Genomic DNA, 12322 nt, shown 5'->3' with positions numbered 1-12322 from the left:
AAAATTTCTGCAGGCTTTTTTTTAAAGACCTGAATCCCCACAAGAGAATGAGGATAGCTCCAAAGAAAGGGAGCAATGTTTTATTGACCTCTTTGAAACACTTATCATAAATACAATTTTTAAATGTTTGTAGAATTTATTTAAACAACACCTTCCCTTAAGCAAAGAATCAGGAAATGGTGGAAAAATTAGTATTACAGCAAAGTATGTAGAGATGGGTCTTTGTAGCTACAGAGTAGTTGAAGTTACAAAGCAACTACAGATTAAGACAAAGCCAACCATGGTTGTATGCATTTCTCTATACTTTAGCACACATCTAAGCAGCATTTCGACATCCAACGTGTTCTAAAATTCTCCCTGTGTTTATGCATATTTTGAAAGAAAACAAATACAGTTGGTGCCTTTAGCACCAGCAGATGCTGAAGAAAAATTGGGCTACAACAGACCCAGGGCAGTCAAAAGGGTTAATCTGAAGCAGATTAAAAGTGTAACCTGCACAATGGTGTTTTTTACTGTAGAATCTAGGGGAAAACATGTTCCTTGTTTAAGCAAGCATATAAGCACATTGTAATGCTTAAAAAATTGGTGTTGGGTTCTTGCTGAGCTTCTTGCACGTATGGGACGACAGGGGTGTATGTATTAATGTCCCCACTTGCGCAAAGCGTGCTTAGGAGGGTCACCATGGGCCAGACCAGCCCGCTTCTGAGAATGTTAGAAATTAGCCAAGTGCATTTTGTGACTGTTACAGGTCCATTTGCAACCACATGGAGATTGCTGGATACTAGATTGGTGACTGGGGAAATCAAAATGTCACTTGAAGGATCTGGAATGTTTTCTTTAAATCTTGAATTCGTTTTATTCTGAATTGTTTTATCTGATGTTCCACTTTGAGATTTATTCTGGAACAATGTACAGCTTAGATAAAGCGGTATAAATCACAGTACTAAAGTAATTTTAAAACTATAAACCCCATTTTCCTGTTATTTATATACGAATTTATTTGAAACTTTCTTGCCCTGCCCTTCTGACAATACTGTACCCTAAGCCAGATTGAAAAACAGAATCAGTCATAATGAAAGGAAGTAAAATAAAGGAAACATGGACACTCGATGTTTAAGCAAAAATGATAAAAATGTTATGATTATTGACAGATTAAAGGCCACCAATTACAAAACCATTCCATAATTAAAATCCTATTAAAGGCCTATATTTTCATAGTGCCTTTTGATCCTTACTCGAAAGGAATAGCTGTAGCAACCTGGGGTCGTATCCAGTGCTGTGCCAGAAAATTTCCTCTTGTGGAATGGGACCTCCCCTTCCTTCTGTGTACCCCCAAAATTTGTTTCAGAGGGTTCTCCAATTCTCTCAAGCAGACTTTGAGGGCACACAGGGGCTTGCTGGTGTGGCAGAAGAAGGAGGATAACTTACATTGTGCATTCACAAGTCTGCTGAACAAACGAGACTACAGTGTTGGATGCTACTCTTGGTTTTTTCAAGAGTAGGTCCAAGTGTCCTTTGAAAATGAGGCACGTTTGCCATTTTTCAGTGGTTAATGTAGCTTTCTTCCTAGGATATGACCTTGTCTCTTAAGCCTAGATACTACTGTACTTCTCATCTTTTTTTGTTATAGGAACAGCAGCAATTTTGGTATCAACAGCATCTGCTTACTCTGCAGCAAAAGGCAAAAGCACATGCACTGGGACAGCAGCTGCCATCAGGTCTAGGAGTGGTAAATGATGCTCCTGAGCAGAGGCAAGAAGAAAGGGAAATACCCATTTCTGATGTGCTTTCTGACCCCCCTTTGCTTTCTGAGCCCAAATTACCGCAGCCCAAAGGTGATGACCTTCCTTTGTCATCCGTTGAGCCCAAGGTATGCTGTGCACAGAGGTGTCATTATGTGTTGTGTTCATTCTTTTGTTATTTCAGATTGTCTGGAAGGACTGATTGGAAAAAATAGGGCCCTGGTGCAGTAGGCTTAGAACACAGGAATGATTTATGAGAACTTTTGCTGATCAGTTGTGGTTTACATGGCCCTGATACAAGCCTTAAAGACAACAATCCTTGGGGTGATGTGCTTTTCTTAAAAAAGTATTGAAGGTTTTTTTAAATACATTTCATAGCAAGTGTATAAATCTTCCTTGCATCTTCAGCATAGGTTGAGGAGATAAATGTAATGAATCAGAAATGAACTGCAAGCCCCTATAAAGATCTCTGTGGGATCCATTGTCCCTCAGTTTTGTAAATGGTGACCCTGTAGTAGAGCACATGTTTTGCTAGCAAATGGCTGGCCGTTTTGACGTCCAGTTCAGAATGTTTAGCATTCTGTCATGTGGAGCTTAATCATCTTGTGGAAATACTGTGTGCATTGGGGGATGTCTGTTTGTGGAGTGGAAAGTCTTAAAGAAGGTACTGCTATTCAAAGCTTCCTTTGGGTATCTTCATTACTTGAAGGTACCAAACGATAACACGGTATAATCATTTGTGCTTCTGTGTTGGCTTTGCGTTCAAGAAGAAGTTGCATTACATATTTCCAACACTGTAAAACAATTACATCTCCATATTAGGATCAAGCTTTAAGACCATAAGGGTTGCCATGCTGGAGCAAACCATAATTCACAGAGATAAGTCTAGTATTATTTATCCACTGTGAATCAGACAATGCTGGTGAGAGGCACCTTGTATTTCCTCCCCACCCTGCCTGGCAGCATCTCATACAAAGAGAGAGAGAGAGAGACAGACTGACTGACTCTGTATCATGGATACTGTTTACTTGTCGAGAGACTTTCATAAGTTTGTTCTCCATGAATTAGTCTACTCCTTTTATAAAGTCATCTCAACCAGTGATTGTCTCTATTTCCTGAGTAGTTGCAGCCAGATTGGGTGCCAATAGTATGCATATAAGGTTAGAGTTTTTTGAACTCATACGCATCACATTTCACTTACATGGAATCTTATGTACTTGTATTTTAATCCTTATTTTCCATTTTGGATAAATACTTTTTAAAGCTTTTCACAACTGCCTGGGATTTTACCATCCTAACTAATTAGGTGCCATCTACAGACTTCACTGCCACACTGTTCAGTCCTATTGCAGATGAATTATTAATAATATAACCCAGCAAGCCCCTATAAAGATCTCTGTGGGATCCATTGTCCCTCTGTTGTGTAAATGGTGACTCCGTAGTAGAGCGCATGTTTTGCTAGCAAGTGGTTGCATGTTCAATCTTTAGATAGGACTGAGAAACACTGTCTGGAGGGTCACTGTCATTCCATGTAGACTGTACTGAGGTAGATAGGCCAGTGTTCTGACTTGGTATAAAGCAACTAACTATGTCCCTTCCTGCCCATTTTATCGCTACATCATCGTCTTCCTTATTTTTTATCCTAATCTGTAAGAGCCTCTCCACTTATACATTGACCAAATGACTTAGCCAAAAACCTTTTGGTCATCTGTAATATGTATCCTCAAAAGAAATGTAGAAAGTTAATATTTCCCTTTGTTGAAGCAATAGGTAAAGGTAAAGGTACCCCTGCCCGTTTGGGCCAGTCTTGCCAGACTCTAGGGTTGTGCGCTCATCTCACTCTATAGGCCGGGGGCCAGCGCTGTCCGAAGACACTTCCGGGTCACGTGGCCAGCGTGACAAGCTGCATCTGGCTGGCGAGCCAGCGCAGCACACGGAAACGGCGTTTACCTTCCCGCTAGTAAGCGGTCCCTATTTATCTACTTGCACCTGGGGGTGCTTTCGAACTGCTAGGTTGGCAGGCGCTGGGACCGAACGACGGGAGCGCACCCCGCCACGGGGATTCGAACCTCCGACCATGCGATCGGCAAGTCCTAGGCACTGAGGTTATCCTCTTTTTGTAAGACTTCTTGTTCTTATGTTTGACAATTCTTAATGCTTTCTTTCATTTTATATGAAACTGAAATTTGGCTGGCAGGTCTGTAACTACCTGGATGCCCTCTTTATATCAAAATGCATTTTAGATAAGAAGGTTGACTTTAATACTATTACATATTTATTTAATTAACTGACCAACAATTTTGTCCGATAGAAATAATAATTTTTGCAATTTTGCTATAGTCCTTCAGTATTCTTTTTTACACCTTTGTCATCTTAAAAGTTTCTGCTACCTCCACTAATTGGATTTCTCTGTAGAGTGTGTTCTGATCATATCACAATCTCAGTTGGTGTGTGTTGAGAGGATTGTAGTCAAAATGGGGCAGCTGAAAACTAAGATGGAGGTATTTTCATGTTCAAAGGAATCCAAAGATTGCAGAGGTAGAAAAAAAAACTTTAGGAAACAGAGCGTAGATGGGTGGGAACTTTCCCAAAAACAGCCCAGTGAAGACTCAACATGTTCAGTGGTTGCAGAATGTTGAGTGGCATCTATTCGGTTTAAACAAACATCTGAAAAGGGGAAGAATGGAGTGTCCCTGAAGGAGGAGGGAACAGTTTAGAGACTGAGCACTCCACATTGTAACATTCTGCTGTGAGTCTTAGTTTTGTTTAATATTTATTTTAATAACTTCAGTGTGTCTCTCAGGTTGTTGATTTTTGCTTGTTTTATTGTTGATTTACATTCAGTTTGCCAGAGTTTGTTCTCTCTTCAGTTTAATAGGAATCCTCTTTGTTTTTGCAGATCTTTTTGTTTTAAATTAAGTATGACTGTGTTGAGTTTGTTGGCAGTTTTCTGATCTTTTGAATGTTGAGTTTGACAGAGATTTGATCAGTGTTTCAAGCAATTCTACAATCTTCTGCCAGATCCCAGGCAATTAGGATCCAAACTCTTTCTATCTAGAAATTTTGACTCTGCCATGACCTGTTATCCAGCCAGTTTAGGGGTGGTTGAAGTAACCCATTATTATTTCATCTTCTGTTTCAACTACCTTTTCCATTTAAAGATCACCATCAAAGTTTGGGATAGGGGAGTGATATTAGCCCAGTTTGCATGTAATGTTAAAAATAAATTCTGTTGCATGCTGCTCAGAAGTCCTCACTATGCTGATTCCCCCACTTTTGACTGATGTGCCAAGGAGGAAACAAAGCAGGGACTGGCAGGTGAACCAGCACTCATAATTTGTCTGGAGATAAACAAACCATGAGAGTAGGTTTATACATAATGCAAAGCCAGCTTCTGGTTTGTTTCCTCCCTGGTGCAATAAAGCTGTGAGCTGGGGAGCTGCGGTGTGGACTTTTAAACAGCATACACTGTGCTAAACCATAGTTCATTTTAAACTATGGTTTAATATTAAGTGTGTTCCTTATATTTTACTTACTCTTTTGGTGTGCTGTTCTCTACCCAGAAGTTTGTTTTTCTATTTCTGAATTTTGGATTCGGTACCCCCACTGACACACAAAGCACTAACACCTCCTTTACATTCTATTCTGACCATTCTATGGATTTCATATGTTGTGATAGGCCAGTTATATTTCTGTATTTTTATTTTAAAATAGGAAGGAAGTGTACAACATAATGTGCAAATGCAATAAAGCATAAAATACCATAAAATAATACGAAGATACAATACATCTCTTCTCTTGGTTTGAAGCATTCAGTGTATGTAGGATTTCTCCTACAGTTTCTGACAAGAGTGAATTGTTATTTCTGGTGATTGGATTTAATTGCTAAGACTTAAAATGATGTATTATTTACAAGGGCAAGTATTAGGTAAATAAATTCCTGGGCACATCACCAATTAATTAGTTCATCAGCCATCATTAAAAGTGGTATGGTCCTAAAGTGATAATTTGACTACTCAGGAAGAATTAAATATCCCCAGTAACCCTAAAGTCTTGGTCCAGCATCTGTTTGTTCTTTTTTTGGGGAACACTTTTATCTCATTTTATAGCCCCAAGGTAGGACGCAGGTGGCGCTGTGGTCTAAACCACCGAGCCTCTTGGGCTCGCCGATCAGAAGGTCAGCAGTTCAAATCCCCGCGACGGGGTGAACTCCCGTTGCTCAGTCCCAGCTCCTGTCAACCTAGCAGTTCGAAAGCATGCCAAAAAGTTCAAGTAGATAAATAGGTACCACTACAGCGGGAAGGCAAACTGCGTTTCCGTTGCTCTGGTTTCGGTGTTTCATTGCACCAGAAGCGGTTTAGTCATGCTGGCCACATGACCCAGAAAAACTGCGGACAAACGCCAGCTTCCTTGGCCTGTAAAGCGAGATGAGCGCCGCAACCCCAGAGCCGTCTGTGACTGGACTTAATAGTCAGGGGTCCAGACTAATTTAGCTGTACTTAGACAATACTTTGATTACAAGAAAATCAATGGGACTGTACTTCAGCTAAAGTTCAACAAACGTAACAGCATAAAGCTAAACAGATCTACTTATTAGCTAGTTCATTAGCTAGTTTCAGTGGGTCTTATTTCTAGGCAAATGTGTATAGGATTACAACTTTAGTTAGGGTCCAACTCTTGGTGTCCATATGGTGTTAAGATTATTCAGTCAGGATTTTTGCCGTCTTCCTTGGAATCAGAATTTGCCTACCACCTATTAGTTTAGCTGAGGATCTCTGAGTTAAGTGAGTCCTTGCAGTGCATGAGATTCTTATGCTAACTGGTATAGGTTTGTGTTGGAGTAGCTGGGCATAGGAAGGAAGGAATTTCCTTCATGGGCATAAATCACCTGATGTGTGAGGTGTAAGGTCAAATGAGCCAGTTGCTGTGGTAATGGCCTTGGAACTCTATAGTTATATTGATGTGATTAACGTGTGCCAGCTAGTTTTGTGTTGATGTCACTATTGCAGTTGAAGCCTTGGAATTAGAGCAACAGGGACACTCTGTATCTGTATATGAAAAGCCTTCAAACTGGAAGTTATTTTTCTGTTTGCTCAGTCTGTTACTTCTGCAACAGTAAAAGATCTGGACCTTACTGGCTCTGCTTCTGTGTAGTAACTTTTACTGTGAGCACAACTTAGATAATAATAATAATATATTTTTTATGTGTAACCCACCCTTCTGACTAGGTTGCCCCCAGCCACTTTGGGTGGCCTCCAACAAATATAAAAGCATTGTGGATGTGTCTTATTATCTCAGATTACCAACAGTTTGTACTTACCTAAGTTTGTATCTGGCATAAGTCTTTATTCAAGCTAAACAATTAAAGTTTTGTTAATATGCTATGCATAGATTTATTGGACAGAGTTATGTTTCAGCTATTTACCATTGTAATCTAATTACAATTATTCTGGGTTATATGTGATGCCCTGGTGTCTTGTAGAGGCCACTCTCCTGTGAGTGAGGATTTATGGTTTGCAATCAGTAGACTCAAGTAACTAATTTACTTATTTCAGTGGGTCTACTCTGAATATGACTTAGGTAGAATCTATACACATATAAAAACTGTTCTGAAAATGCTTTTTTTTTAAAAGTGTTTTAAAAAATACATTGAATTTTCCATAAGGCTCACCATCGCCATATAGTGTCACATTGTATATTGCACTTGAAACATACTTAAAACGTTTTATTTGTAACTGTATAGCTGAGTCCTTAGTTGTATATCATCCAGTGTCTTGCACAACAGATCATGGAATAGGGCAACTATCAGAATTTATTGCACTAGCATATCTCTTGATAGTGCAATAAATTCTGATAGTTGTAAAATACCTGTTTAGTTTTTATGTGTTCTGGCAACAAAAAGCAGTGCTCTTGTGAAGTAGTGATTAAGTAGTGATTTTTTTTTGGTAGGAGATTCTCACTAAAAATAAAAATCTGTATTTGAAAAGGAGGAACTGGGATAATCCTGCTCTGACTTGTGGTCAGATATACTTTCTACCATAGGCATGCAGTTACATTATGCTGTGCCTGGACTATTTAATTTGTTGAAGAAGGGGAGGATGGGACAAAACCCTCTGTATCTGCTTGCTTGCGGGCATGTACAACTACTTTCCCCAGTACTGACAATGATTAGAGCTGTATAAGTGCTGTGCTGTATGATTGAACAAGTTTTCTATTATTTGATATTTGCTTATTCCTCCAGTTGAGCATTGAACCACCAGAGGATCCTGAGGAAAGTTTGAGATTACAGCAGCTACAGGCAGCAGCCACACAATGGCAACAGCATCCACAGCAGCGAGTGGGTTTCCAGTATCAGAGAATAATGCAGCAGCATGCACAGTTGCAACAAATTCTACAGCGCTACCAACAGATCATACAGTTGTCGCACTTGCCAGTGAGTCATTAAAGTAATATGATTTGATCCATATTTTTCCCACTTGAGTGGGATACTTAATACAATTTAATGGTGCTAACAGAGTTTCATGACTCTTCATGGTGGTCCACAGGTCAGCTTTGGCCTGTTAGAGGTCCCCGTTTGGCCCAGCAAGCTGTTCTTGGTAAAGCACAGCCTTCCGTCCCACCACATTGTATGTCACCTCAGGTGTGGAGCAGTTACCAAGGTGGCTCCAAATGAACAACTGGGAGAGTAAAGTGAGCTCCCGATTATTCTTTTGCTTTGAGCAAGGCATGCTTCAATCACCCATCAGCCGATCCTGATCTACCAGTGAGTGGTTAGATTGTGCCTTGCTCTAGGACTTGCACTGAAGCCCCTGATGAAGTGGAGGGAGGGATCTCCATTTAAGCAGGGCTTTCAATGCAAACTCATTTGTGATGCTGGAGCAAGCCTCTTTGGAGCTGCTCTGGGGGTGTGCCATCAAAGAGCATCATCACCTTGACATCATTATGACTTATGGGCAGACTGCCAAATTTTGACCCATGAGGCAGATACAGATCTGAACCATCAGAGAAGAAAGTTCCCCAATTCTGATGTAGACCTTTGCTCATTGACTACATGTTAATTTCTGAAAAAGCAGACAAGAAGCTAACATTTCAGTCTTGTTTTATGCTGTAACCTGCCCTGTAATAGTGAATCAATGAAGAGTAGGCAAGAAATTGAACCGAGAAGAAGAAAAGTAATACTTTATATTGAAGCATCTTCCTTGTGAGAAGAAAACTAAAAAATATGTTCACTAATCTAAATAGACTATGTAGAAATAATTTCCATTTTTTCAGTAGCTTTAATCATGCAATATATTTAGAGTCAGAGTGTAGAATCATTTTAGTTTGGTAGGGGGTGAATCTGTGATGTTAAACAAAAATAAAGTTCAAAGGCCCAAATCTATGGCTTCACCTTTAAAGCACAACAATTTCATGGAAGATGTTGGAAAGCATGAACAGTGTTCAGTGTACAGACCTGTGCTTTGCTATGCGACAAGTAAGATATGTTTGTGTCTAAAGCATTGTCGGTACATTGAACTAACTTAAAGGGTCTTCCTTACTACCTTTTCTTTCTGGCAGACAATGTCTTTGGATACGCAGCTACAGCATTATGAAGCACAGAACAAACAATTCCAGCCACTTTACAAGGAGTGGGAACGTGAATTTCAGCAGTGGCAGGATCAAATTCAGGCCTACCCTCACAAAGACCAACTTCATGAGTGTGAGAAACAGTGGAAAATGTGGCAGGGACAGATGAAAGTCACTTACACCCACCTTCAGGAGAAAGTGAAGTCTCTTCGGAACATGAGCAGTCAGTATCCTGGGAGTGTAACTTTGCCGCCTGCATTTTCTGCATATTCTCAAACAGTACAAAGTGGTATGTCCGTTGGGCAGCCTCCTTTGCCCTCAGCTGCACTGCCTCCACCTTCCACTGGATTCTCTTCTGGCCCACAAAAGTCTGATATGCCTATTTCAAAAGAATCTGGTCCTCAGAGCACCCAGAGCACTGAAACACCGAGGCCAAATTTGTACCCTACTCCTGGTTCTTTTAAAGTTACCGAGTCACTTCCCACTACCCAAAGTACAGAAATGCCCAGGCCAGGTCTACTTCCTACTCCTACCGCAGCTTCTTTTTCATTTAAGGTAACTGAGTCTTCTACCACCTCACAGGCCTCAGAGACAACCAGGCCACCTCCATTTCCTTCTCCTGCCTCTTTCTCATTTAAAGAGTCTCTTCCCACTCCCCAGACTACGGAGATGGCCAAGCAAGGTCTGCTTCCTACCCCTACCGCTGCTTCTTTTTCATTTAAAGCAACTGAGTCTCCTGCCACATCCCAGAACATGGAGGCAACCAGGCCACCTCTGCTTCCCACCCCTGCTTTCCCTTTTAAAGGTAATGATACACCCGTCATCACCCCGGCCATGGATACTGTCAGGCCAGGCCTGCTTCCCACCCCTTCTGCTTCTTCCTTTTCATTTAAGGCTACGGTTTCTCCTGCCATGACCCACGCTACAATGGATGCAACCAGGCCACCTCTTCTTCCCACCCCTGCTTCCTTTTCTTTTAAAACTACTGATACATCTGCCACCCAGAATTACCACTCAGATGTGACATCATCTGCTAGCACTTCAGACCAAGGCAGTTCTTTTGCGCCTCTGGGCAAACAGGCAATGCCATTTGGTTCTGTTTCATCAGAACTAACTTCTGCTGAAGTGAAACCTCACTCTACAGTGTCCTTCTCATCTGCATCCACCACCAGCACCACTACTACCTATCAGAGCAGACCAGGGAGGTCAGCCGGGTTTCCTGATTCTGCCAGGGGACAGCACCATGAAGGTCCAAGGGTGTCAAGGTAGGTTTTCTTTCTGTCTCATTTTTGTATGGCAATGCTGTTTTGGATGATAGTACAGTAGAAACACTCTTAAATGTTGTTATGTAATCCTGTGTGCTTTGCCAGTAGGACATGGTATTTCATGTGACTGTGCTCATTTAGTGGTTGTTGCCCGCCCAATGGTATCCCTGGCCTATTTTAATCTTATGCTTTACCATATTTTAACCTCATATGTTCTTCCAGATTATTTCTTGAAATACCCAAAGCCAGTTCTTTTTTTTCCTTCTCATTTTGTGTGTTGTTAGTAGCTTTTTAATTGAATGTTCCAAAGGGAAAGGGGGAGCAGCTGGTGGTCCAGAACAAACCCAGTGACCAGATATTCAAGTAAATAGACCTTTAGTAGGAGGCTTCCCCATCTTCCTTATGTTTACAGAAGGTCACCATCTCATATGCTGCCAGTTGTCATGTCCTCTGTCCATGATTATGGTGCACAGGGGTGGCAAGTGGACTCCTCCTTCCAATATTGAAGCATTAGGAATTTAGCCACCATGAGTGTCCTTAGAAACCAATAGAAGTGTCTGTTCTTTACTTGATAATTCTCTTGGTGAGGGGCAATGCTTGGACCACATCTGTGGGAGCCTGTAGTACCAGTCCTCATAATGCTAATGAGGTTAAGTGCCAGAAGCTTTGTAGTCAAAACAGCTTCACTCACAAAGAAGATGGAGGCATCCATATACTCGGGGGAAATGGAAAATTAAAAATAAAACTTACATGCAGAGTGTACTCAGGTGTGGGCTGCAGGGTGAAGGAAGGAGTAAATCCATGCACATCCCAGTATGGCAATTACTTTCCTCCATGATGCATCAAATGCATCTTGGGGGAAAGCATGAGGGAGGTTGTCAGTGAAAAGGGAATTGGGGCCAGAGTTAAGCCCCTTCTCCCAGTCACTCAACTGCTGCTGTTCACAGGGCACTCACGTCTGCTGCCGAATGTATAATTCTGGTCTCACAAAAAACAAACCAAAAGCAGAGTTTGTGCTTTTGTTCCTGCTGCTCTATTTAGTAATATCCCACTTTACACAAAATTAGCAACAGTTTATATATAGTTTTTTTAAAAAACAAAAAACCCACAACCAGCAGCTACCTAACAAAGCAAAAGTCTTCCTAAGTGAAATCATCTTCAGTGCCCACCTGAAAGCAGCAAAAGTGATTGCTCTGCAGGTGTCTTGTTTGCACACACAAAAAAGAGATAAGAGGAAGATATTGTATTATAAATTGTTATTGTTTGTAACTCCAGTGTAATCTCAATTGTCATCGTCAGTTTATAATTTAATAAATGCTTTAAAATTATGTTTTCTGAAGTGTGAGACTTCTAAGCTCTCTGGAGCCCAGAACTTGGTCAGACACTACTTCTTACACCTAAAAGGACTGGAAGTAAATCCCAGGCTCACACATACCTGTGCCTCAACCTCTATCTGCTTTTCCCAAAGGATGAAGACACCTGACTCAGTAGAATACTGCATGTGTCTACATCTTTCACCCCTTGAACCAAATAAGGTGGTTCTTGAGTCTGACCCTTGACTCAGATATTCCTTTCTATCTAAGGAAGAGGTGGAGCCAGTGTGGTGTAGTGGTTAAGAGCGATAGACTCATAATCTGGGGAACCGGGTTCACGTCTCCGCTCCTCCACATGCAGCTGCTGGGTGACCTTGGGCCAGTCACACTTCTCTGAAGTCTCTCAGCCCCACTCACCTCACAGAGTGTTTGTTGT

At 41.1% G+C, this 12322-nt stretch overlaps 1 protein-coding gene across 4 annotated transcripts in view; it reads left to right on the top strand.

Annotated features, from left to right (window-relative positions):
* YLPM1 (YLP motif containing 1) overlaps nucleotides 1-12322 on the top strand; it is a 54167-nt gene that overhangs the window by 4279 nt on the left and 37566 nt on the right. For 3 of the 4 annotated variants that reach the window (XM_077925583.1, XM_077925574.1, XM_077925587.1), the window contains exons 2-4: nucleotides 1631-1870; nucleotides 7984-8175; nucleotides 9300-10573. In XM_077925583.1, the coding sequence (XP_077781709.1) occupies nucleotides 1631-1870; nucleotides 7984-8175; nucleotides 9300-10573 (1706 nt within the window). The remainder of the gene's footprint in view (nucleotides 1-1630; nucleotides 1871-7983; nucleotides 8176-9299; nucleotides 10574-12322) is intronic. The other variant, XM_077925593.1, reaches the window with a different exon arrangement.

The sequence above is a fragment of the Podarcis muralis genome, chromosome 1 (genome assembly GCF_964188315.1).
Source record: "Podarcis muralis chromosome 1, rPodMur119.hap1.1, whole genome shotgun sequence".
NCBI lineage: Eukaryota > Metazoa > Chordata > Lepidosauria > Squamata > Lacertidae > Podarcis > Podarcis muralis.
Note: the sequence above shows the minus strand (reverse complement) of the source record. Positions and strands in the feature narration are given on the sequence as shown.